Raw genomic sequence first — 27,908 nt, forward strand, 5'->3', positions numbered from 1 at the left:
TTAAAAGAAATGTATATATATTATATTACGATCTGCTATTAACAAGGGGGAAATAAGAGAGTCTACATTTGCCTATCGGTTTTCATCTACATATCTATGTCACAGATCAGATTTTCATGCATCCATCTATCCCTCCCTCCCACCATCCAGTATTTATTCTAAACCAGGTGATATGTGAGAGGCTAAGGACGCCATGGTTTGCAGAGTTCCTTGCCCTACTGGAAGCTTAACATTTGGTGAAGCATTAAAGGAAGTCACAGAAATAGTTTAGATTGGGAGGTCAGAAGGCAGCAATGAGGATGTGATATTTAGGCAAGACCAAAATGACGATATGTACAAAGGCCCTGAACCTAACTGCTCAAGGAACTTTTAAAAGGCTCAATGTAGCTGAAATATAGTGAACACTAAAGTAAAGGAGGCTGAAAAGGTAGGTAAAAGCCAAATTGTGGGCTTCCCTGGTGGTGCAGTGGTTGAGAATCTGCCTGCTAATGCAGGGGACACGGGTTCGAGCCCTGGTCTGGGAAGATCCCACATGCCGCGGAGCAGCCAGGCCCGTGAGCCACAATTACTGAGCCTGCGCGTCTGGAGCCTGTTCTCTGCAACAAGAGAGGCCGCGATAGTGAGAGGCCCGCGCACCGCGATGAAGAGTGGCCCCCGCTTGCCGCAACTAGAGAAAGCCCTCGCACAGAAACGAAGACCCAACACAGCCAAAAATAAATAAATAAATAAATAAAATTAAAAAAAAAAAAAAGCCAAATTGTGAAGACCTTTAAGGTCACACTACTGAGTAAGGATTTTATTTTATTTATTTTATTTTTTTGGCTACATTGGGTCTTAGTTGCGGCACGTGGGATCTTCGTTGAGGCATGTGGGATCTTTCATTGTGGTGCACGGGCTCTTCACTGCAGCGTGCGGGCTTCTCTCTAGTTGAGGCACGTGGGTTTTCTCTTCTCTAGTTGTGGCATGCAGGCTCCACGGTGCATGGGCTCTGTAGCTGTGGTGCGTGGGTTCCAGAGCGCATGGGCTCTGTAGTTTGCAGCACACAGGCTCTCTAGTTGAGGTGCGTTAGCTCAGTAGTTGTGACGCCCAGGCTTAGGTGCCCCGCGGCATGTGGGATCTTAGTTCCCTGACCAGGGATGGAACCCGCATCCCCTGCACTGGAAGGCGGATTCTTTACCACTGGACCACCAGGGAAGTCCCTTTTTTTAAAAAAAAAAAAAAAAAAAAGACACATTTTAACAGAAAAACAAATGATTGATATTTTATACACTGCATTTTCTTCAGAAAATCTAGAGCAAAGGATTTCTCATATTTCTATAATAGTTCAACACCGCAGACTGAAAACAGAACTATTGAGAAAACAGCTGAACTTGCACATGAAGTCTACCTTCCCCTTATTGCAGAATTCAAGGTTTCTCAGATGACAATACAGAGTCAAACACAGTGGATAAAACTTTGCAGATTGCCTGTGCTTGTTCCAGGCTGCTGCACTGGTAAACCCACAGGCTGTATTCTTCGTTGCTGGCATCTGTGGTCTTCAGAGCCAATAAGCTTTTTCCTGTCCCCAGACCATCATCATAACAGACCTTCCAGATGATAAAATACAGAGTGTGCCGATACAAAATGTCTTACTGATCTGATGTGGATACTTTTATACCATACTTAGAAACAACCATAATAAATTCTTCCTCCAGAGGAACAAAAGACAACTTTCCATCTTGCTGGGTGACATCTATATAATTTATCAGGTCTAGTTGACCTTCAAGACTTTTCCCCTCAGAGAGCTTCAGTTTCTCAATGGCACCAACATACTTTATTCGAAATTCTGCACAGGTATCTGAATGACTGTTGCTTTGTACTGAGCTCTGGGTGGAATCAATATCAAGGCTTGTCACAGTGCTGGATCGAGAAAGCCCTCCAAGGTTGGAATCTACAGACTTGCTCTTAGTACTGATTTCACTATTCTGGGAGCTGCTACTGCTCTGTCGCTTTCTGTCTTTCCGGAACATCTTCCACCATAGCTTGATCCAGAGGCGCTCCCTACAGAATCGAACACTATTTTATCGTCTTCAAAGGTTCCACAGACAGCAGTCTGCACAGATAGCTTCCTTTCATTCCGACATGGTCAATTCTTGTCAGAAAAACAAGGTACCTCACCGCTGTCTGCGATCAGGGTCAGACACCCATTGCCAGGGCAGCCAGAGCCGCGGCAGCGACCCCCATTCTGGATTTTATTTTCAAAGCAATCCCTACTCAACAAAAATCTAAAGCAGGAGAGTGAGATGATCTGATTTACATTTTCTGAAAATGACTCTATTTCCTCTGAATAGTACAGACCTGAGATCAGTCAGGATGCTATTACAGTAGTCTAGAAGAGTAAATGGTGAGAGTGGAGATAGAGTGAAGTAACAGATTATTAAAATATTGTGGAAGTATAATTAATAGAACTTGCTGATGGAGAGTAAGTAGGAAGGAAAAAAGAATTGACAGTAACTCCCAAATTTATGGATTTAGCAAATGGGTTGATTTGTTACATCACAGATGGAAATTCCAAGTGAGAAACAGGCAAGAGTGTGTGGGGGAGAGAGATGTATTTTGAAACATCAAGTTTGAAATGCCTGTCAGATATACAATAGAGATCATATTTGGATATATGAATCTAAAACTTAGATGAGAGAAATGTGCTAGAAATATAAATTTGAGTTTATCACTACAGCCTAGGGCAAGAGTATAAATTGAGAAAAGAAGAGGACCCTGAGGAACAATAAAGTGTCATGCAGCAGAGAAAGTGCTGACAAAGGAAACCAAGAAGGAACAGCCAGAGAGGTGAAGAGGAAAACAAGGGATGTATGGTATCATCCAAACCATGAAAAGAGTTAGTTTTTCAAGAAGGGAGTCATTTATTTTGCTGAATAATGCTGGGAGGAACTTAAAGTATGCACAACCACAAACACTGAAGTCATTTATTACTTTAGCAAAGTAAGTTTTAATATAATGATAGTACCTAGTGGCTTCTATTTGTTTCCATTAAGTATGAGGCAGAACTGTGATCTAGAGACTGGGAAGCGGGGCATGAAGAACAGAGGAGAAAAGGTATGAAAGAGTCACTGTAGAGCAGGGAGAGCAACCACCTAGAGAAATGTAAGAAGGCAGTGTTGAGTGCCCACCTGATGTCTGTAGTCATGAATTTATAGTGATACCAACATGCTAGGTTATGTGATTTCTTTAGCAATATTCAGGCATAGAGAAATTATGTTAATTAATTAGGCTTATCAAGGGTTGAGATTGTGCCAAGGAAACTAAAAGTACTAATAAAGGAATGACTAAAATGATGAGCCATGGGATAAAGGCTATACTCAGAGGAAAGCAAACATTGAAGGGTGCTGATAAAGAAAAGGGTAGAGATCAATGGATTAGACGTTTCAGTGAGATTGGGGTACTTAAAAAGTACCCCTTGTTCCTTCTGCTTAAAGTGTTCTTCCTCCAGATCACCACATGGTTGTTCCCTCACCTGCTTCATCTTTAGAAAAGATGTTACTTTTCCAAGGAGGCCTTCCCTGACCAATCTTTTCAAAATCACAACTGCCTAACCCCACCTGAACATTCTCTGTCAGCCTTTTCTGATTTATTTTTCTCCATGGAAAACAGATATCATTATCTCTTCTACTGTATATATATATTATTGACTATCATCAGCCCAAACACTAGAATGTATTCCATGAAGATAAAGATTTTGACTGTTTTCTTCTCTGCTGCATCATCCCTAGCATATTGAATAGTTTCTGGTACATAGTAAGAACTCAAAAAATACGTGTGAATGAACTGATTACTGAACCAATAAATCAGTCCCTTAGTTTTGAAAGGGCAAAATAATTAAACTGGAGGTGAATGGTTCCTCAAAGGGCTCCCCTAAGGATTCTATGATCCTGTAATTTAAAATTCCTTTTTCAGTATTTTCTAATACATCAAGAGGTAGGCAGACAAGCAAACTCTGGTTAACAGTTAATACTGAAAACAAACGTCACTCAGTTATCAACATTAACTCCTAAAATTTTACTAAAAGCAATAATATATACATTTAAAAAAACAATCAAACTTCTTTCTAATATCAAGCATGTATTATTTATTTTCAACATCAGGGGCGTGAAATATTCTTCTCAAATTAGAAGACTTCAGGAGAAAAATCAACAATACATACTAGATCAACTTCTGCACTCCCAAATATAATTTTCAGAGTAGCACTAGCCAAAAAGACCTGTTGTACCTCAAAAATTACTCTGCTTAGCTAAAAGAACTTAATTTTTCTGTATAAGCTAAAAACAGCAGCTTAGTGTATTTCCCCTAGTATCAAAGTCATACATTTCTACAATGTAATCACAAACATCAACAATTACAGTAATGTTCATAAATGTGTTAACAATAAATATTCTGAGTTTCCTTAAAAAAATATTTAAGCCCAGTTTATTTTCACATTGCATTTGAATCCACTTATATGTCCAAAGCACCAATAAAATGCCTTGAACTGAAGATGGTACTTTTTGATGGGAGGAAAAGTTATAAACATGCATCATAAACCAGGTTATTTAATAAAGTTGTAATATTTAGTTTATTAATCAAAATCAATGTTTTCAAGACGAACATTATCTTTATGATAGATAATAAATGATGATAATGTTCTTTAGATGAACATTAAACATTATGTTTATCTTGTAGGATCTCTCCTATAGGAAACTCGAAAAGCTTTGTACTCACTTCCAGATTTTCACCATCTGAACTTTCTTTTGTTTTAGATGCAGGAGGAGGGGAAGACACTGGAGGAAGAGGGCTGGTTATAATTTGGGAGCTGAAAAAATAATAGGCGATATCACTGATATGTAAAATATTCTTTCTGTAACAGAAGATACACATTTTTAGCATAGTTCACCTCAATTGTGTCTGGTTAAAGCACTACTTCCTAAAGTGTGTTCTGTGCAGCACTAGAGTCACATTATGTTCTGGAAAAAGAGGCTGCATAGTCAAAGAATATGGGTAATAGCCTCTTTGAGATATATGTGCAAGTTTGCATGTATTAAAGTTTCTGATAAATACTATAGTTTTTTTTTTTTTAAAGTACATTTTACTCTAAGCCAGTATCTTCCAAACATATTTGGCCAGAAGACAACCCCTACCTTTTTTAACCTTTTTAGAAAACATACATATTAGTGACCAGCAGACCATAATTTGGGAAATACTGGGTTATAGTTTACAACCTATCATGAAATTTTAAATAGACTTCCAATAAAACGTTCTAGGGGGCATAAGTAAGATGAAGTTAAATAAGCATCACTAGAGACTGAAGGCCTTCAATGTACAGTGGAAGAAAATGTAAGGGGTCTCTTCTCATAAAAACAGAAAAACACAAAGCAGCCTACATAAGAAAAAATGTTTTTTTCCTGTTTCTCAGTTCTCCTGCAAATGAAAAACAGAAGATAAAAACAGCATTATCATTAAGAAAAATTCAGAAATATAACCTTGAACTCACCTGATAATCGAAATAATTGTACTAATTCAGATAATCTGAATTCTAGACCTCCTTCTGTCATTGACAAATCTCATGACCTTCACAAAACAACTTTGTATCACTTAGCCTCAGATTTCTTACCCAAATGTTCCTATTTATCTCAAATTTTAAGATCTTATGAAAAGCAAAATGGCAAAGTAGAAAGAACAAGGGCTATGGAGTCAACTCTACCTAATTTGCAAAATAAAAAACTGGGCAATTTACTTAACTTCTCCTTAAGTCCTTCATATCTAAATTAGGCATATGAATACCTACCTCAGAGGATTACTAATAACAGGTTTAATATATGTGGACCATCTCTTGGTGTCTGCTACAGAGGTGGGAGTTCTTAATTGTTATTACTGTTAATAGCTTACTTTCAATTCAACTAACAGGTTGTTTTAACTACTGAAGAGGTGAAAAACAGTCAATAAAAAATACAACTTTACAAAAAAATATTTGAGTCCACTAACTTGCCTCGTCTCTTTTTTTTTTTTTTGCATGAATAGCAATAATATCTGACACCAAGCACCATGTGTCAGACACTTTTTAAATGCTTTATGTATTAACTCATTTAATCTTTCATCCTTAAAGGTTACTATTGCTATATCCCCGTTTTTAAGATGAGAAACTGGGGCCACACAGAGAGTATTTAATTTACACAAGTTTACACAGCTAGTAAGTGGCAGAGTCAAGATTTTAACTACGGAATTCTGACTCCATAGCTTGCAAAACACTGTCCTGTAATACAGTGGTTTGTGTTCTGTGAGCGCACATGCCATATTCATTGGTAAAACTTCCAACTTAGGGTTTGGTACATCTGGGGAAAAAGAAAAGAAGACAATTTGAAAAGGTGGAAAACTATCAAATTTGAAAATAATTCCTCCCTGGACATCCGTACCTATCTATTTCTGCAGAATTTATTCCAGAATTCGACACACTCTCTGACACTGAACCCTGACTATCCTTCTTGGTGGGTTCTAATCCATTCTTTATGTCAACAAAATTTTCATATTTGAGAGCTTGGACCAGCTGTAATAGGTACATCAACAAATCCTGGAAAACAAACAAACAAAAAATAAGCTAATATTAGAAAAAATGCAATATGATTATAGACAAGTTACGTCTAATTATTCCTAAATATCAAGCTAACAATTTACTTTTATCTACCACTTATCAGCCGTGTTACCTTGGGCAGATCACTAGGTTTCTTAACCTCTTGGTGCCTCACTGGGTCCTCACCTTTAAAATGGCCATATTCATATAAACCTTAGAGATTGAGTTGTGAGGATTAAATCAATTAATAGAAAAAAGTCACAGAACAGTGCCTGGCACAGAGTAAGTGACCAGTAAATGTCTTGTTTAAAATGGTATCTCATTGACATGTACACACTGTAATATTTAAAATAGATAACCAACAAGGACCCACTGTATAGCACAGGGAACTCTGCTCAATATTCTGTAATAACCTAAATGGAAAAAGAACTTGAAAAAGAAAAGATACATGTATATGTATAACTGAATCACTTTGCTGTACACCTGAAACTAACACAACATTGTTAATCAAATATGCTCCAATGTAAAATAAAAAATTAAAAAAAAATAGTATCTCAAAATCAAGGTGAAAAATGAAAACAAAGAAAAAAGGTTGAGATGGTTCATATAAAACTGAGAAATTAACAAAGGTTCCTTTTTTCAGCAATAGATCAGATAACAGCATTCTAGGTCTAAGATTACATAAGAAATTCCAAATTTTCAAGTTTTTGAAGAGTTTCTGTTTCATAATCTTTTCTGGTTGGGATTTTTTAAAATATTACATTTTTTTTTTTTTTAAAGAGAATTTGGAGTTTAAAGAGTTCAGAGTTTAGAGAATTTAGAGTTTAGAGAATTTGGGTTGCTTCTTAAATGGAAGATACAAAGAAACAGACATTTTAACACTCTTGTTTAAGGGAAATGTTTACTTTCCTGCCAACTACCAATAATGGCTTGAAGAAAACAAATTTCTAAACCTAAATTTCTCATTCTTCTCCTGACAATCGAGATAATTTGGACTAAAAAAGCGTCAACAAAGGAGTTTTTACCTTTCTGAGTTTTCCCTTAACGTAAAAAGACTCTAGGTTTAACCTTCAGAATGGAAATATTTCCTATCTTACTCTATAAATGTAGTTCTTAGCCCTTCCCAATGACTACTAAGAAAACTCCAAAAATTTTGCTTTTAAAAATAATTACAAAGGGGAGGGGGCAAGATGGCGGAAGAGTAAGATGTGGAGATCACCTTCCTTCCCACAGATACATTAGAAATACATCTACACGTGGAACTGCTCCTACAGAACACCCACTGAACGCTGGCAGAAGACGTCAGACCTCCCAAAAGGCAAGAAACTCGCCACGTACCTGGGTAGGGCAAAAGAAAAAAGAAATAACAGAGACAAAAGAATAGGGACGGGACCTGCACCAGTGGGAGGGAGCTGTGAAGGAGGAAAGGTTTCCACACATTAGGAAGCCCCTTTGCTGGTAGAGACTGCGGGTGGCAGAGGGGGGAAGCTTCGGAGCCACGGAGGAGAGCGCAGCCACAGGGGTGTGGAGGGCAAAGCAAAGAGATTCCCGCACAGAGGCTCGGCACCGAGCAGCACTCACCAGCCCAAGAGGCTTGTCTGCTCACCCGCCGGGGCAGGCGGGGGCTGGGAGCTGAGGCTCGTGCTTCGGTCAAATTGCAGGGAGAGGACTGGGGTTGGCTGCGTGAACACAGCCTGAAGGGGTTAGCGCACCACAGCTAGCTGGGAGGGAGTCCGGGAAAAGTCTGCAGCTGCTGAAGAGGCAAGAGACTTTTTCTTGCCTCTTCGTTTCGCGGTGCGCGAGGAGAGGGGATTCAGAGCACCGCCTAAACGAGCTCCAGAGACGGGCGCGAGCCGCGGCTATTAGCGTGGACTCCAGAGACGGGCATGAGACGCTAAGGCTGCTGCTGCCGCCACCAAGAAGCCTGTGTGCGAGCACAGGTCACTATCCACACCGCCCCTCACGGGAGCCTGTGCAGCCCGCCACAGCCAGGCTCCCGTGATCCAGGGACAACTTCCCCGGGAGAACGCACGGTGTGCGGCAGGTTGCTGCAATGTTATGCCGAGGGCGCCGCAGGCACGCCCTGCATCCGTACCCTTCCCTCCCCCACGCCTGAGTGAGCCAGAGCCCCCGAAGCAGCTGCTCCTTTAACCCCCTCCTGTGTGAATGAAGAACAGACGCCCTCAGGCGATCTACACGCAGAGGCAGGTCCAAATCCAAAGCTGAACACCCGGAGCTGTACGAACAAAGAGGAGAAAGGGAAATTTCTCCCAGCAGCCTCAGAGGCAGCGGATTAAAGCTCCACAAACAACTTGATGTACCTGCATCTGTGGAATACCTGAATAGACAACAAATCATCCCAAATTCAGGAGGTGGACTTTGGGAGCAGGATATATTAATTTTTCCCCCTTTCTTTTTTTGTGAGTGTATATGTGTATGCTTCTGGGTGAGATTTTGTCTGTATAGCTTTGCTTTCACCAATTGTCCTAGGGTTCGGTCCGTTCGTTTTTTCTTTTTTTACTTAAAAATTTTTTTTTTCTTAATAAATGTTTTCTTAATAATTTTTTCCTTATTTTCTGATTTTAAAAATTAAAAAAAATTTTCCTTAATAAGTTTTTCATATTTTTTATTAAAAAAATTTTTTTTCTTAATAATTTTTTTCTTATTTTTTATTATATCTTTATTTTATTTTATTTTATCCTCTTTCTTTCTTTCTATTTTTTCTCCCTTTTATTCTGAGCCGTGTGGATGAAAGGCTCTTGGTGCTCCAGTCAGGCATCAGGGCTGTGCCTCTGAGGTGGGAGAGCCAACTTCAGGACACTGGTCCACAAGAGACCTCCCAACTCCACGTAATACCAAACGGCGAAAATCTCTCAGAGATCTCCATCTCAACATCAAGACCCAGCTTCACTCAACGACCAGCAAGCTACAGTGCTGGACACCCTATGCCAAACAACTAGCAAGACAGGAACACAGCCCCATCCATTAGCAGGGAGGCTGCCTAAAATTATAATAAGGCCACAGACACCCCAAAACACACCACCAGACGTGGATGTGCCCACCAGAAAGACAAGATCCAGCCTCATCCACCAGAACACAGGCACTAGTCCCCTCCACCAGGAAGCCTACACAACCCACTGAACCAACCTTAGCCACTGGGGACAGATACCAAAAACAACGGGAACTACGAACCTGCAGCCTGTGAAAAGTAGACCCCAAACACAGTAAGATAAGCAAAATGAGAAGACAGAAAAACACACTGCAGATGAAGGAGCAGGGTCAAAACACACCAGACCTAACGAATGAAGAGGAAATAGGCAGTCTACCTGAAAAAGAATTCAGAATAATGATAGTAAAGATTATCCAAAATATTGGAAATGGAATTGACAGAATGCAAGAAACATTTAAAAAGGACATAGAAGAACTAAAGAGGAACCAAGCAATGATGAAAAACACAATAAATGAAATTAAAAATACTCTAGACGGGATCAATAGCAGAATAACTGAGGCAGAAGAACGGATAAGTGACCTGCAAGACAAAATAGTGGAAATAACTACTGCAGAGCAGAATAAAGAAAAAAGAATGAAAAGAACTGAAGACAGTCTCAGAGACCTCTGGGACAACATTAAACGCACCAACATTCGATTATAGGGGTCCCAGAAGAAGAAGAGAAAAAAAAAGGGACTGAGAAAATAGTTGAAAACTTCCCTAATATGGGAAAGGAAATAGTTAATCAAGTCCTGGAGAGTCCCATACAGGATAAATCCAAGGAGAAACACGCCAAGACACATATTAATCAAACTATCAAAAATTAAATATAAAGAAAACATATTAGAAGCAGCAAGGGAAAACAACAAATAACACACAAGGGAATCCCCATAAGGTTAACAGATGATCTTTCAGCAGAAACTCTGCAAGCCAGAAGGGAGTGGCAGGATATACTTAAAGTGATGAAGGAGAAAAACCTACAACCAAGGTTACTCTACCCAGCAAGGATCTCATTCAGATTTGATGGAGAAATTAAAACCTTTACAGACAAGCAAAAGCTGAGAGAGTTCAGCACCACCAAACCAGCTTTACAACAAATGCTAAAGGAACTTTTCTAGGCAAGAAACACAAGAGAAGGAAAACACCTACAATAACAAACCCAAAACATTTAAGAAAATGGGAATAGAAACATACATATCGATAATTACCTTAAATGTAAATGGATTAAATGCTCCCACCAAAAGACACAGACTGGCTGAATGGATACAAAAGCAAGACCCATATATATGCTGTCTACAAGAGACCCACTTCAGACCTAGGGACACATACAGACTGAAAGTGAGGGGATGCAAAAAGATATTCCATGCAAATGGAAATCAAAAGAAAGCTGGAGTAGCAATTCTCATATCAGACAAAGTAGATTTTAAAATAAAGACAATTACAAGAGACAAAGAAGGACACTATATAATGATCAAGGGATCGACCCAAGAGGAAGGTATAACAATTGTAAATATTTATGCACCCAACATAGGAGCACCTCAATACATAAGGCAAATACTAACAGCCATAAAAGGGGAAATTGACAGTAACACAATCATAGTAGGGGACTTAAACACCCCACTTTCACCAATGGACAGATCATCCAAAATGAAAATAAATAAGGAAACACAAGCTTTAAATGATACATTAAACAAGATGGACTTAATTGATATTTATAGGACATTCCACCCAAAAACAACAGAATACACATTTTTCTCAAGTGCTCATGGAACATTCTCCAAGATAGATTATATCGTGGGTCACAAATCAAGCCTTGGTAAATTTAAGAAAACTGAAATCGTATCAAGTATCTTTCCCAACCACAACACTATGAGACTAGATATCAATTACAGGAAAAGACCTGTAAAAAATACAAACACATGGAGGCTACACAGTACACTACTTAATAACGAAGTGATCACTGAAGAAATCAAAGAGGAAATAAAAAAATACCTAGAAACAAATGACAATGGAGACACAACGACCCAAAACCTATGCGATGCAGCAAAAGCAGTTCTAAGAGGGAAGTTTATAGCAATACAAGCCTACATCAAGAAACAGGAAACATCTCGAATAAACAACCTAACCTTGCACCTAAAGCAATTAGAGAAAGAAGAGCAAAAAAAACCCCCAAAGGTAGCAGAAGGAAAGAAATCATAAAGATCAGATCAGAAATAAATGAAAAAGAAATGAAGGAAACAATAGCAAAGATCAATGAAACTAAAAGCTGGTTCTTTGAGAAGATAAACAAAATTGATAAACCATTAGCTAGACTCATCAAGAGAAAAAGGGAGAAGACTCGAATCAATAGAATTAGAAATGAAAAAGGAGAAGTAACCACTGACACTGCAGAAATACAAACAATCATGAGAGATTACTACAAGCAACTCTATGCCAATAAAATGGACAACTTGGAAGAAATGGATAGATTCTTAGAAATGCACAACCTGCCAAGACTGAACCAGGAAGAAATAGAAAATATGAACAGACCAATCACGAGCACTGAAATTGAAACTGTGATTAAAAACCTTCCAACAAACAAAAGCCCAGGACCAGATGGCTTCGCAGGCAAATTGTATCAAACATTTAGAGAAGAGCTAACAACTATCCTTCTCAAACTCTTCCAAAATATTGCAGAGGGAGGAACACCCCGCAACTAATTCTACGAGGCCACCATCATCCTGACACCAAAACCAAAGATGTCACAAAGAAAGAAAACTACAGACCAATATCACTGATGAACATAGATGCAAAAATCCTCAACAAAATACTAGCAAACAGAATCCAACAGCACATTCAAAGGATCATACACCATGATCAAGTGGGGTTTATCCCAGGAATGCAAGGATTCTTCAATATACGCAAATCAATCAACGTGATACATCATATTAACAAATTGAAGGAGAAAAACCGTATGATCATCTCAATAGATACAGAGAAAGCTTTCGACAAAATTCAACACCCATTTATGATAAAAGCCCTGCAGAAAGTAGGCATAGAGGGAACTTTCCTCAACATAATAAAGGCCATATATGACAAACCCACAGCCAACATTGTCCTCAATGGTGAAAAACTGAAACCATTTCCACTAAGATCAGGAACAAGACAAGGTTGCCCACTCTCACCACTATTATTCAACATAGTTTTGGAAGTGTTAGCCACAGCAATCAGAGAAAAAAAGAAATAAAAGGAATCCAAATCAGAAAAGAAGTACAGTTACAGAAAGATAGACACGATGAAAAGGCAGAAGGCTATGTACCAGATGAAGGAACAAGAAAAAAACCCAGAAAAACAACTAAATGAAGTGGAGATAGGCAACCTTCCAGAAAAAGAATTCAGAAAAATGATAGTGAAGATGATCCAGGACCTCGGAATAAGAAAGGAGGCAAAGATTGAGAAGATGCAAGAAATGATTAACAAAGACCTAGAAGAATTAAAGAACAAACAAACAGAGATGAACAATACAATAACTGAAATGAAAACTACACTAGAAGGAATCAATAGCAGAATAACTGAGGCAGAAGAACGGATAAGTGACCTGGAAGACAGAATGGTGGAATTCACTGCTGCGGAACAGACTAAAGAAAAAACAATGAAAAGAAATGAAGACAGCCTATGAGACCTCTGGGACAACATTAAACGCAACAACATTCGCATTATAGGGGTCCCAGAAGGTGAAGAGAGAGAGAAAGGACCAGAGAAAATATTTGAAGAGATTATAGTCGAAAACTTCCCTAACATGGGAAAGGAAATAGCCACCCAAGTCCAGGAAGAGCAGAGAGTCCCATACAGGATAAACACAAGGAGAAACACGCCGAGACACATAGTAATCAAAGTGGCAAAAATTAAAGACAAAGAAAAATTATTGAAAGCAGCAAGGGAAAAACGACAAATAACATACAAGGGAACTCCCATAAGGTTAACAGCTGATTTCTCAGCAGAAACTCTGCAAACCAGAAGGGAGTGGCATGATATACTTAAAGTGATGAAAGGGAAGAACCTACAACCAAGATTACTCTACCCGGCAAGGATCTCATTTAGATTTGATGGAGAAATCAAAAGCTTTACAGACAAGCAAAAGCTACGAGAATTCAGCACCACCAAACCAGCTCTACAACAAATGCTAAAGGAACTTCTCTAAGTGGGAAACACAAGAGAAGAAAAGGACCTACAAGAACAAATCCAAAACAATTAAGAAAATGATCATAGGAACATACATATCGATAATTACCTTAAACGTGAATGGATTAAATGCCCCAACCAAAAGACATATAGACTGGCTGAATGGATACAAAAACAAGACCCATATATATGCTGTCTACAAGAGACCCACTTTAGACCTAGGGACACATATAGACTGAAAGTGAGGGGATGGAAAAAGATATTCCATGCAAATGGAAAGCAAAAGAAAGCTGGAGTAGCTATACTCATATCAGATAAAATAGACCTTAAAATAAAGAATGTTACAAGAGACAAGGAAGGACACTACATAATGATCAAGGGATCAATCCAAGAAGAAGATATAACAATTATAAATATATATGCACCCAACATAGGAGCACCTCAATACATAAGGCAACTGCTAACAGCTATAAAGGAGGAAATTGACAGTAACACAATCATAGTGGGGGACTTTAACACCTCACTTACAGCAATGGACAGATCATCCAAAATGAAACTAAATAAGGAAACAAAAGCTTTAAATGACACAATAGACCAGATAGATTTAATTGATATTTATAGGACATTCCATCCAAAAACAGCAGATTACACGTTCTTCTCAAGTGTGCACGGAACATTCTCCAGGATAGATCACATCTTGGGTCACAAATCAAGCCTCAGTAAATTTAAGAAAATTGAAATCATATCAAACATCTTTTCTGACCACAACGCTATGAGATTAGAAATGAATTACAGGGAAAAAAACGTAAAAAAGACAAACACATGGAGGCTAAACAATACGTTACTAAATATCCAAGAGATCACTGAAGAAATCAAAGAGGAAATAAAAAAACACCTAGAGACAAATGACAATGAAAACACGGTGACCCAAAACCTATGGGATGCAGCGAAAGCAGTTCTAAGAGGGAAGTTTATAGCTATACAAGCCTACCTAAAGAAACAAGAAAAATCTCAAGTAAACAATCTAACCTTACACCAAAAGAAACTAGAGAAAGAAGAACAAACAAAACCCAAAGTTAGCAGAAGGAAAGAAATCATAAAGATCAGAGCAGAAATAAATGAAATAGAAACAAAGAAAATAGCAAAGATCAATAAAACTAAAAGTTGGTTCTTTGAGAAGATAAACAAAATTGATAAGCCATTAGCCAGACTCATCAAGAAAAAGAGGGAGAGGACTCAAATCAATAAAATCAGAAATGAAAAAGGAGAAGTTACAACAGACACCGCAGAAATACAAAGCATCCTAAGACACTACTACAAGCAACTTTATGCCAATAAAATGGACAACCTGGAAGAAATGGACAAATTCTTAGAAAGGTATAACCTTCCAAGATTGAACCAGGAAGAAACAGAAAGTATGAACAGACCAATCACAAGTAATGAAATTGAAACTGTGATTAAAAATCTTCCAACAAACAAAAGTCCAGGACCAGATGGCTTCACAGGTGAATTCTATCAAACATTTAGAGAAGAGCTAACACCTATCATTCTCAAACTCTTCCAAAAAATTGCAGAGGAAGGAACACTCCCAAACTCATTCTATGAGCCCACCATCACCCTGATACCAAAATCAGACAAAGACACTACAAAAAAAGAAAATTACAGACCAATATGACTGATGAATATAGATGCAAAAATCCTCAACAAAATACTAGCAAACAGAATCCAACAACACATTAAAAGGATCATACACCACGATCAAGTGGGATTTATCCCAGGGATGCAAGGATTCTTCAATATACGCAAATCAATCAATGTGATACACCATATTAACAAATTGAAGAATAAAAACCATATGATCATCTCAATAGACGCAGAAAAAGCTTTTGACAAAATTCAACACCCATTTCTGATAAAAACTCTCCAGAAAGTGGGCATAGAGGGAACCTACCTCAACATAATAAAGGCCATATATGACAAACCCACAGCAAACATCATTCTCAACAGTGAAAAACTGAAAGCATTTCCTCTAAGATCAGGAACGAGACAAGGATGTCTACTCTCACCACTATTATTCAACATAGTTCTGGAAGTCCTAGCCACGGCAATCAGAGAAGAAAAAGAAATAAAAGGAATACAAATTGGAAAAGAAGAAGTAAAGCTGTCACTGTTTGCGGATGACATGATACTATACATAGAGAATCCTAAAACTGCCCCAAGAAAACTGCTAGAGCTAATTAATGAATATGGTAACGTTGCAGGATACAAAATTAATGCACAGAAATCTCTTGCATTCCTATACACTAATGATGAAAAATCTGAAAGAGAAATTATGGAAACACTCCCATTTACCATTGCAACAAAAAGAATAAAATACCTAGGAATAAACCTACCTAGGGAGACAAAAGACCTGTATGCAGAAAACTATAAGACACTGATGAAAGAAATTAAAGATGATATCAACAGATGGAGAGATATACCATGTTCTTGGATTGGAAGAATCAACATTGTGAAAATGAGTATACTACCCAAAGCAATTTACAGATTCAATGAAAGCCCTATCAAATTACCAATGGCATTTCTTAAGGAGCTAGAACAAATCATCTTAAAATTTGTATGGAGACACAAAATACCCCAAATAGCCAAAGCAGTCTTGAGGCAAAAAAATGGAGCTGGAGGAATCAGACTCCCTGACTTCAGACTATACTACAAAGCTACAGTAATCAACACAATATGGTACTGGCACAAAAACAGAAACATAGATCAATGGAACAAGATAGAAAGCCCAGAGATTAACCCACGCACCTATGGTCAACTAATCTATGACAAAGGAGGCAAAGATACACAATGGAGAAAAGACAGTCTCTTCAATAAGTGGTGCTGGGAAAACTGGACAGCTACATGTAAAAGAATGAAATTAGAACACTCCCTAACACCATACACAAAAATAAACTCAAAATGGACTCGAGACCTAAATGTAAGACTGGACACTATAAAACTCTTAGAGGAAAACATAGGAAGAACACTCTTTGACATAAATCACAGCAACATCTTTTTTGATCCACCTCTTAGAGTAATGGAAATAAAAACAAAAATAAACAAATGGGACCTAATGAAACTTCAAAGCTTTTGCACAGCAAAGGAAACCATAAACAAGACGAAAAGACAACCCTCAGAATGGGAGAAAATATTTGCAAATGAATCATCGGACAAAGGCTTAATCTCCAAAATATATAAACAGCTCATTCAGCTCAATATTAAAGAAACAAACACCCCAATCCAAAAATGGCAGAAGACCTAAATAGACATTTCTCCAAAGAAGACATACAGATGGCCACGAAGCACATGAAAAGATGCTCAACATCACTAATTATTAGAGAAATGCAAATCAAAACTACAATGAGGTATCACCTCACTCCTGTTAGAATGGGCATCAACAGAAAATCTACAAACAACAAATGCTGGAGAGGGTGTGGAGAAAAGGGAACCCTCTTGCACTGTTGGTGGGAATGTAAATTGATACCGCCACTATGGAGAACAATATGGAGGTTCCTTAAAAAACTAAAAATAGAATTACCATATGACCCAGCAATCCCACTACTGGGCATATACCCAGAGAAAACCATAATTCAAAAAGACACATGCACCCGAATGTTCATTGCAGCACTATTTACAATAGCCAGGTCATGGAAGCAACCTAAATGCCCATTAACAGACGAATGGATAAAGAAGATGTGGTACATATATACAATGGAATATTACTCAGCCATAAAAAGAAATGAAATGGAGGTATTTGTAGTGAGGTGGATGGAGTTAGAGTCTGTCATACAGAGTGAAGTAAGTCAGAAAGAGAAAAACAAATACAGTATGCTAACACATATATATGGAATCTAAGGAGAAAGAAAAAAAAAAGGTCATGAAGAACCTAGTGGCAAGACGAGAATAAAGACACAGACCTACTAGAGAATGGACTTGAGGATATGGGGAGGGGGAGGGGTAAGATGTGACACGGTGAGAGAGTGGCATGGACATATATACACTACCAAATGTAAAACAGATAGCTAGTGGGAAGCAGCCGCATAGCACAGGGAGATCAGCTCGGTGCTTTGTGACCACCTAGAGGGGCAGGATAGTGAGGGTGGGAGGGAGGGAGACGCAGAGGGAAGAGATATGGGAGCATATGTATATGTATAACTGATTCACTTTGTTATAAAGCAGAAACTAACACACTATTGTAAAGCAATTATACTCCAATAAAGATGTTTAAAAAAAATAAATAAAAAATAAAAAAATAATTACAGGGCTTCCCTGGTGGTGCAGTGGTTAAGAATCCGCCTGCCAATGCAGGGGAAACAGGTTCGAGCCCTGGCATGGGAAGATCCCACATGTCACGGAGCAACTAAGCCCGTGCGCCACAACTACTGAGCCTGAGCTCTAGAGCCCGTGATCCACAACTACTGAGCTCATGTGCCACAACTACTGAAGCCTGCGTGCCTAGAGCCTGTGCTCCACAACAAGAAAAGCCACCGCAATGAGAAGCCCGCACACCGCAACGAAGAGTAGCCCCTGCTCACCGCAACTAAAGAAAGCCCACGGGCAGCAACGAAGACCCAACACAGCCAAAAATAAATAAATAAATTAATTAAAAAAACAAAACAAAACAAAAAATAATTACAAATTGAAGAAACTCACAGAACTCAAAAAAAAATTAAAGCGTCTATTGTCTTCCAGTTCCAATTGCCACTCAGGCACTCAAAACTCATAATTAGATAATTTGAGACTTTGTGACTATCAGTTCAATTTCAGTCACCTTTCCTTAAGCCCAGAAACCAGGTTAAATCCCTTGTAAATATTTCATGGACCACTCTTTCCTTTCATGTCTGTAACAACTATAGCATTTGTAATTACTTGTTTATTTACTCTTTGTCATTTCCACTATTTTATAAATTCCATGAGGACAAACTACTTCCCAACAACGTATTTTCCCTTACTTAAACCAAAATATATTCTTTTCATAATTTTTTCTTATATTGACAGTCAACGTTTCTTATAATTACAAAAAGCAATATACATGATTTTACCATTAAATACCATTTTTTCTCAAAAAATTAAATGAAAGGTTAACTGGCTTATTTATTCTTACTCAAATATATCCGTATCAGTGGCCAGGGAAATCAAATGACTGTATCAAAGCACCTCTATAGTGTTCCGTTTCTAAAAACAATTTTTAATTGGATCAATAAATGTTTGATTTTCTATTTTTTAATTTGAGATTTATGGCATCTAACAGCTAGGTATGCTTATATGCTTATTTTAAGAAACAAAATTACATAACAGAAAATAGATTAATCAAGTATCCTTCTTAGGAGGTATACGTAATTCAGTTTCACTGCTAGCCTCGCATGCTTCGGAAATGCTGCTGAATGTATCACCTAGTGTGTTTTCCCAAGTATAGAAAAGACTTACTACATGAAATCAAAAACACTGCATTGTTATTAAATTTCTCAGGAAGGAGAAATTTGGAAGAAAACTCCTCTTTTTAAGTCATTCATCACAATCTGATTGTGTTAGTCATCTGGTATTCTGTATTCAAACTACACTTTCCTTCATTTGTATGAAAATCAATTAATTTCAGTAGTAAGTGCAAAGTCTGTTTGCTCATTAAACAGGCACATCTTGGAAAATATAAAATTCCTCCAAGCATGAAGGACATAAGCATAGAAGTAAAACAAAACAAACAAAAAATCATATTTCTATCTCAGGCAATTCAGTAAATATCTCCTAAGAGCTAAGAAATACTATCTAGATAGCAATCACCATTCTTCTCAAGAACAAGTTAATTCTAATGCTTCAGAATATAAATGCAACGTTCCCTGTCAAAATCACTTCCATTTCTTATTGAATTAAGCATAACTCTTCATATAGACATTTACAGTTAGACAGTTACAGTCAGATACATGGGTTCCGACCTTGCTTCCCAGGCAGCTACATATATCCCACACTTCTGTTAAAGCGAAATATTTTCTATTTTTCCTGTACTTTTCAATCTCTTTGCCTTTGCTCATATTGCTCTCCCCACTTGGAATGTAAACTCATGTCCAACTCTGAAAATTCTCTTCCTTCATTGTCTATCTCAAATGCCACTTCTTCCTCAAATTCTAATGGGGAATCTCTCTCCTTTTGAGCCACACAGTAGTAAGAAATACGGCTTTTAAAAATTCTGAAATAGCACATTAAACAAATCAAATTCAGAAAGATATTAAAAGACTGATTAATATTTATTTTACAAATGTATGGTGAGTTTAACATTAGGAATTCAGCATCTATTTCATGCACAGTATATACTAAATATCAATGTTTTTCAGATAGCATGATGCTATACCTACAAATTACAGGGACCCACCTAACACTTAATAGAACTATCAAGAAACATCACTAAAGAAACTAGATAAAATATAAATATTAAAACAAAAACATAGTTTTCCATTTAACCAACAAACAGAAATAAGAGATAAAAGGGGTGAGGTAGTTCATAATAGTAACAATTGTCACAGAATAAATATAATTTTTTAAAATGTGAAAAAAATTTTATAAAATTGTGACTTGAATAATCATGTATCTCCAGGAGGGAAGATTTAATATCATAAAGATGTTAATCTTCCCTAATATAATACACAAATTTAATGTAATTCCACTTAAGATTCTGGTGGAGTTTTAAGAAAATGACAAAATTGTTCTAAATTTAGAATATACAAAAATTATAAAGAAAATTGTTTAAGAAAAAAAGAAAGGGAGGGGTTTTATCCAATCATATGTTTAAAGTTATTATGAAGCAACTGCAATTTTTTAAAGTATGATACAAGCACAAAAACAGAAGATTCATAAAGGATTATCAGAAAAAAGCATATGTAAAAGGCATATATATTGTGACAATAATTCCAATGCAAGCTACTTATTCAAGAATATGGAAAAACATATATTCAAAAGTCTATTCACTAAAATAGTTACAGCAAAAGATTAGAAATAAAACAACTGCCTACCAGAAGAAGCTGACTGGTTAAATAAATTATAAAATAAATTTGCAGTAAAATATTATGCTGCTGTTTGAAAGGAATAAGGTACATCTACAGGTATCCATAAAGTCTAAAAACACAGTGCTTTCCTACAGATTAAATGTGCCTTTGACACCATTTGCCTTGACAGTCATTTGCCTATGTTTCCAGACCTTACGGACACCAAATATATGTGTTGAAGATGAGAAAATGTCCAAGATTATACTGTTCAATTAATAAGGCAAGTTTTTAACAATATGTATAGGATATTCCTATTTTTCTTAATTTTTAAAGAGGTGCATATATATACCATACATGCATATATATGCTTGCAATTTGCATAGATAATATATGAAAAGATATAAGAGTGGCTACCTTTCTATGGATAAAAAATGGTTGGAGAAGTGGAGTTATTAAAGGAATATTACTTTCTATGTTACTATTTCATTTACAATTTAAAAGCAAAGCAAATCAGAAAAAAAAAGATGATAATATCATATAGTAAAGGAACAAATCAAATGCTGTGGGATCAGGAAAGAAACAAAGAAAAATGTCATCTGCTTCCTGGAATGGTTAAGAGAGGTTTCTCAGAGATGTTGAGGTCTGTGCTACAGCTTGAAGGATGAACAGCAGGATGACTCCACTAGGACGATGAAGTAGCACATATAAAGGCCTGGCAGGCCTGGCTACTGGAGGGACTACAGCTTATTGAAAAAATCAGACTGTCCAAATATAAAACACAGTATTTTTCATTCAAGTTTTTTTGTCATCCAAGATGTGGATATTTAGACAAAGTGACCTTTGACGTATTTTTGATGCTATGATTATATGATTATATTATATATTATTATGGGTTGGCCAAAAGGTTCGCTCGTTTTTTTTCCGTAAGACGGCTCTAGTAGCACTTAGTTGTCTTTAATTTCATTCAAAACAATTTTGTTAGATCGTATTGTGACAGCTGTCATATCAAGTGTGCATTTTTAAAAAAACTTATCAAAATTGGTGCATTTTTGTGTAGCCATTTTAATATTGAGGATGGAAGAAAAAAAAGCAACATTTTCGTCATATTATGCTTTATTATTTCAAGAAACGTAAAAACGCAACTGAAACGCAAAAAAGGATTTGTGCAGTGAATGGAGAAAGTGCTGTGACGGATCAAACATGTCAAAAGCAGTTTGCGAAGTTTCATGCTGGAGATTTCTCACTGGACGATGCTCCATGGTCGGATAGACCAGTTGAAGTTGATAGCAATCAAATCGAGACATTAACTGAGAAGAATCAACATAATACCATGAAGGAGATAGCTGACATACTCAAAATACCCAAATCAAGCATTGAAAATCATTTGCACCAGCTTGGTTATCTTTATCACTTTGTTGCTTGGGTTCCACATAAGTTAAGCAAAAGAAACCTTCTTGACCATATTTCCACATGCAATTCTCTACTTAAACGTAATGAAAACGTTCTGTTTTTAAAACAAATTGTGACAGGCGATGAAGAGTGGATACTGTACAATAATGTGGAATGGAAGAGATCGTGGGGCAAGTGAAATGAACCACCACCAACCACACCAAAGCCTGATTGATCTTCATCCAAAGAAGGTGATGTTGTGTATATGGTGGGATTGGAAGGGAATCCTCTATGATGAGCTCCTTCCGGAAAACCAAACGATCAATTCCAACAAGTACTGCTCCTAATTAGACCAACTGAAAGCAGCACTCAATGAAAAGCGTCTGGAATTAGTCAACAGAAAACGCATAATCTTCCATCAGGATAATGCAAGACAGCATGTTTCTTTGATGACCAGTCAAAAACTGTTACAGCTGGGAAGTTGTGATTCATCTGCTGTATTCACCAGACACTGCAGCTTCGGATTTCCATTTATTTTGGTCTTTACAAAATTCTCTTAATGGAAAAAATTTCAATTCCCTGGAAGACTATAAAAGGCACCTGGAACAGTTTTTTGCTCAAAAAGATACAAAGTTTTGGGAAGATGGCATTATGAAGCTGCCTGAAAAATGGCAGATGGTAGTGGAACAAAATGGTGAATATGCTGTTCAATAAAGTTCTTGGTGAAAATGAAAAATGTGTCTTTTACTTAAAAACCAAAGGAACTTCTTGACCAACCCAATATATGGTTATATTATTCTTTGAAATACCAAAAAACATTTGAAGTTTATAAGACCATAAATATTATACTATTCCACAGACAAAGCAAAAGGAGAAATTTTAAACCGATTAGAAATGAAAGGTACAACATGAATGATTTTAGTATGAAATTGACATAATATAAATTTGCAATCCTTCAGCATAACTGTATGAGTACAATTTTCAAAATTCTGCCCCAGATAATTTTTTTTCATAACTATCAAGTGGCATAAGCAGCTGTTATCACTATTTTTTGGATGGGAAACCGAGGTGAGAATAATACATGTTCCCAAAGACATACAGGTACATAGAGAAAAGACAAAATTCAAATCTTAATATACATCTGAAGATTCAGTAGAAACTGAATTAAAAGACCTTTTTTTTTTTAAGCTGAGTATATACAAACCTCAAAAAACACACCAAAACTAACAACCATATTTTGTAGTTTAGGATGCATGCAATATTTCTATCATTATTCTTTACATCATAACAAAAATTGTAAAATGGTCTAGAAATAGTTCAGTACTTGCATGAATACTGTTAACTCCAGAGACAATCAAATGTTTAGCCTCTAAGCTTGTAAGGCAACAAAGTCAGGCAATCAAAAACAATGATTTACAATATTTCTATTTAAATTCTGAACCCACGTTGAGGGGGACTATCTTAACTATAGCCCAGAGGCCTTTCTGTTTGACTCATGTCAAACATAGATAAAGACTTAATGACTAAAGTGAAATTTCAACGAATTTCAAAACAAACATTTCACTATTTTAAATAAATATTGTAATAAATTTGTTACTTGTGATATAGTAAAAACAATAACGGAGAAGATAATATGCTGAATCACAATGCTAGGAATTGCTCTTTGATAGGAGAGTGAAAAACATCCTATTCCAATAAAATTATACAATATCTGAGACTTACCTCAAAATAATCTAGAGGAGGGTAGGGAAGGTGGAGGGGAGAATAATTGGTGTTAGAGATGAAACAAATTGTCTATGAGTTGGCAGCTGCTGAAGATGGGTAAATTATGTATGAGCATTCACTATACTACTTACTTCAGTGTTTAAATTTTATTGTAATTAAATACATATACAACTATCAACCTTAATAAATGCTGCATTTCGCTTCTTGAAATTCAGATACCACTACGAATTCAAAATAATAATCGGCGCTCCTATATATATTGAGGCTTGAGAAGAGTCATCCCATATTCCATAAGGCTTGCAGGTTAGCATAAACTATTAGGTTATGTTTGAGAACACATTCCCTCTATAAAAATTAATAAGTAAAAAACTTAGTGAATTCATCTACCTTATTAGGAATTACTAAAATTCAAAATCCAGCAATGCTTTGGGTCAACACAGAGTTTTCTACCTTCCCTGGTGGCCTTAAATGTATATAAATAGCCACCATAATGTTTGTAGTCTTTCCTTTCCAGAGGATTCAAAACCACCTTCAGAAAATCTACATATACACATAATTGTCAGTAGCTCAAAATTTAAAGGAGGCGTTTGAAAGAGAATACAATGACCATGCACCTCTATGCTTTAAAGGCCCCAAGGGCTTTTCAGGGCTACAATTAAATGTGGCTTGTTGTAGACTGACTGACAGAGGGGATCCGAATTATTCCCTAGCTGGTACTGCATTAAACCATTTTTCACTAGAATTCCTTTTTCCAGACAGAGCAATACAAGCTCTACTACCAGGTAAATGTCCTGGGAGAGACTGTCCTATCACATAACAGATCAGGAAGTAAATTTTCATTTCAGAGGAGTCCTTGGAGGAATATTTTAATTTTGCTTCTGCAAACACATATAGTATATCCTGTTCCCTCTAAAAATTTCCCTCTCTCTCTCTCTCACACACACAAACACATACACAAACACACACAGTCCATAATCAGGCTCTAGTTTAAAATGTACCCAGTTGAAGAGGAGTAATGAATAACAATGCACCTCATCATCTGCCTGCCGTAACCGGGCAACAGCATAACGCCTCACTGTTGGATTGGTGTAATGAGAGGACAACAGCTCCAAGGAATCCTCTACATCCATTGGCTTCCATTTTCCCAGAAGTTCCAATGCCTGTTTGGCCTCCTGGGGTAGATCCCAATTAACACATTTCAAGAACTTCGTCAAAGCCTAAAATCAGAAAAGGTTTAAGAATTAGAAACAATAGCTTATTCTGGGATCGGAGGGGTCAAGGGTGACTAGGCAGAGCTCAACTTGGACTTGATGGCAGAGTCACAAAGTCAACGACAGACTCCTCACATAAACACTTTGTTTAGTGTTTAGTATACACACAATCCTAGAAAAACACTGCAGAACGAGGAAAAAAAAAAATCATGTTCCTTGTAACTTTATGTTTTTTTCAGGTCAAACCACTATGAATTTTTAAATTTTCTTCAGCTTTTCTTCGTTTTGCTTTTGTTATTTTAAAACACTGCAGACCTCAAGACAGGGAAATAGTTTGCATGTCTCACGAACTCTGAGATACCTTAGAGAAAACCTTCATTTTACAACATCGACATGTGAGACATAAAATATTACAGCCAATGAATGAGAGTCCAAAGTCAAGAAGGGCAGAACCCCACTCTTGAACACCTCCCAGAGTCAATGGTTTTCCTAGATACTCACATACAAGGACTCAAATGAAGTTAAATATGTATGTCTCTTTTACACAGAGAAGTAACTATTGGGGAATTAGTGTTTAATGGGGACTGAGTTTCAGATTAGGAAGGTGAAAAATTCGGGAGATGGATGATGGTGAGAGTTGCACAACAATGTGAATGTACTTAGTGCCACTGAACTGTACAGTTAAATATGGTTAAAATATGTTTTATATTTAACCATATTATATATGGTTAAAGTATGTTTTATATTACGTGACTTTTACCACAATAAAAAAAACATTTAAAAAAAGGAAAAGACAAAAATTCCACAGACACAATAATAAAAATAGATAAATACATAGAAGCACCAGCTTCTGTATATATATATTCTGATTCAGCTGGCTGTTTGCAGAATCATTATGGAGCCTCACTTCTTTAGAAAGGTAGTGAAGTCTTCATAAGACTGTTGGGTAAGTAAACTACCTTTGAGCATATCATTAATGGCTGCATAACAATAAATGCTCTTTAAAGAAGGGTTTATACCTGTTTTCCATAAAAAGCAGTCCCTATTGCCAGATCTCCCTACTGGAAACACTTTCCTGGCTGATCCCAAGACATTTTCTTCTTTCTCTTCCTCTATGAATTCATCTCTTGAACAAAGATAACTTTAAAACTTTAAATTCCTGCTCTGCCCAATTAAAAATATTTTCATTAGTAAAATCAAGTTCTCAAAAAATGTTCACTTGGACAATAAAACACAATTACTCATTAGTATGACATAAAATGAATCTTCATTCCCATTCCCTAACTTACTCTTTTTTTTTTTTTTTTAAATATTTGTCTCACAAATGACTTTTATTTATTTATTTATTGGCTGCGTTGGGTCTTCGTTTCTGTGCGAGGGCTCTCTCCAGTTGCAGCAAGCGGGGACCACTCTTCATCGCGGTGCGCGGGCCTCTCACTGTCGCGGCCTCTCCCGTTGCGGAGCACAGGCTCCAGACGCGCAGGCTCAGCAGTTGCGGCTCACGGGCCCAGCTGCTCCGCGGCATGTGGGATCTTCCCAGACCAGGGCTCGAACCCGTGTCCCCTGCATTGGCAGGCAGACTCTCAACCACTGCGCCACCAGGGAAGCCCCCTAACTTACTCTTAATTTAACTAAATTAAGGGAAAAGGCACTATGGAGATGATCTAGGCCAGTGCTCAAATTTGTATATAATCTCAGTGAAGTGGCTTGCCCATCATCTCAAAATGGTGAGAGGCTAGACCCAGAATCTAAATCCATTGACTCTCAGCCCATGCATGTTACACCACATGGCTCCTCCTTATCATTGAGGCACTGCATCTCCTACTTAGCTAGGCCCATGCCCCTTGGAGCCATTACTCCACCAACACTTATTTCCTAAATCTGTTGTATGAAAAAAATGGGGCACAAGAGGAGGGTCACGTCCCAGGTCTTGAGTGAGTCCCTGGGACTAGCCACCTAGTGAGGGTCCTTGGCTTCGCACAGGAAAGAATTCAAGAGCCAATGAGTGTATAATGAGGCTCAAGGTCTCCCAGAAGTCAAATCTTCCACCATCTTGGGCCTATTAGGTTCTAACCAGTTTTTGTGGTATCCTGTTCTTAATGGTTGTATCATTCTTTTAATGGTTGTGCCCTGCCCCCTTCCCTCCTGTCTCAAATCCATTCCCAATTCCTGTCAATTATTTCCTGGCAATATTTCCTGTTGTTCCCCTCAGATTGATTCTCACTATACCAAACATCTAGAGTTTGGCACAGCCTTCTAGCTAAGAGCCTCAACACCAGTTTCTTTTCTAATCATTTCACAGACTGTCAGACACTCAAGCTGGAAGTGATTTTATTAGCACAAACTCCCACTGTCAGCAGAAATTTACCTTATAATATCTCTGCCCAAAAGAGACCCAATATTTACCTAAGTAATTCCAGGGACTAATTTCCAAAGTACTCATTGTATTTATAGACAGTGAAACCATTTTTGTTGTTTTTTAAACCTTGGCTTCTTTCTCAGAACATTCCTTGATACCTCTCACCACAATCCAAACCTGTGACTCTCATTAAGCTCTCATTGCCCCTCTATGGTTCAACCAAGCTAACCTATTTTATAATGACTGTCTAAATCCCGTCTACAAGGAGTTCATTCCTTCCTTATGCTCTTCGCCAAAACTGTAGTGTCATCTTCTTTAAGGCCAGCTTGTCAAACTCTCAACTTTTCCAGGCAGTTTTCAGCAACTTTCAGCTCTTCTTTTAGTAGCTGCCTCAGTTTTACTATCTTCATTTGAATGATGCTCTTCTAACTACCAAATGCTTTTCTGGGCATTCTTATGTCTACAA

The 27,908-nt window shown here is 37.3% G+C and overlaps 1 protein-coding gene and 1 pseudogene across 9 annotated transcripts in view; both read right to left on the reverse strand.

Annotated features, from left to right (window-relative positions):
* PIK3C3 (phosphatidylinositol 3-kinase catalytic subunit type 3) overlaps nucleotides 1-27,908 on the reverse strand; it is a 164,386-nt gene that overhangs the window by 68,134 nt on the left and 68,344 nt on the right. For 5 of the 8 annotated variants that reach the window (XR_014234175.1, XM_082354205.1, XM_082354209.1 and 2 more), the window contains exons 10-12: nucleotides 24,871-25,089; nucleotides 6,441-6,595; nucleotides 4,753-4,888 (exon numbers count right to left, since the gene is read on the reverse strand). Coding sequence is in view for 7 of the 8 variants with exons in the window: in XM_082354205.1 (XP_082210331.1) it covers nucleotides 4,753-4,888; nucleotides 6,441-6,595; nucleotides 24,871-25,089 (510 nt within the window). In the remaining variant the exon portion in view is untranslated. The remainder of the gene's footprint in view (nucleotides 1-4,752; nucleotides 4,889-6,440; nucleotides 6,596-24,870; nucleotides 25,090-27,908) is intronic. The other 3 variants (XM_082354206.1, XM_082354207.1, XM_082354208.1) reach the window with 3 other exon arrangements.
* LOC309610871 (integrin beta-1-binding protein 1 pseudogene) lies at nucleotides 3-4,745 on the reverse strand (annotated as a pseudogene). Its single transcript has one exon. The product of its transcript is annotated as an integrin beta-1-binding protein 1 pseudogene (transcript).

Source organism: Balaenoptera borealis (assembly GCF_965194805.1).
Source record: "Balaenoptera borealis genome assembly, chromosome: 14".
NCBI lineage: Eukaryota > Metazoa > Chordata > Mammalia > Artiodactyla > Balaenopteridae > Balaenoptera > Balaenoptera borealis.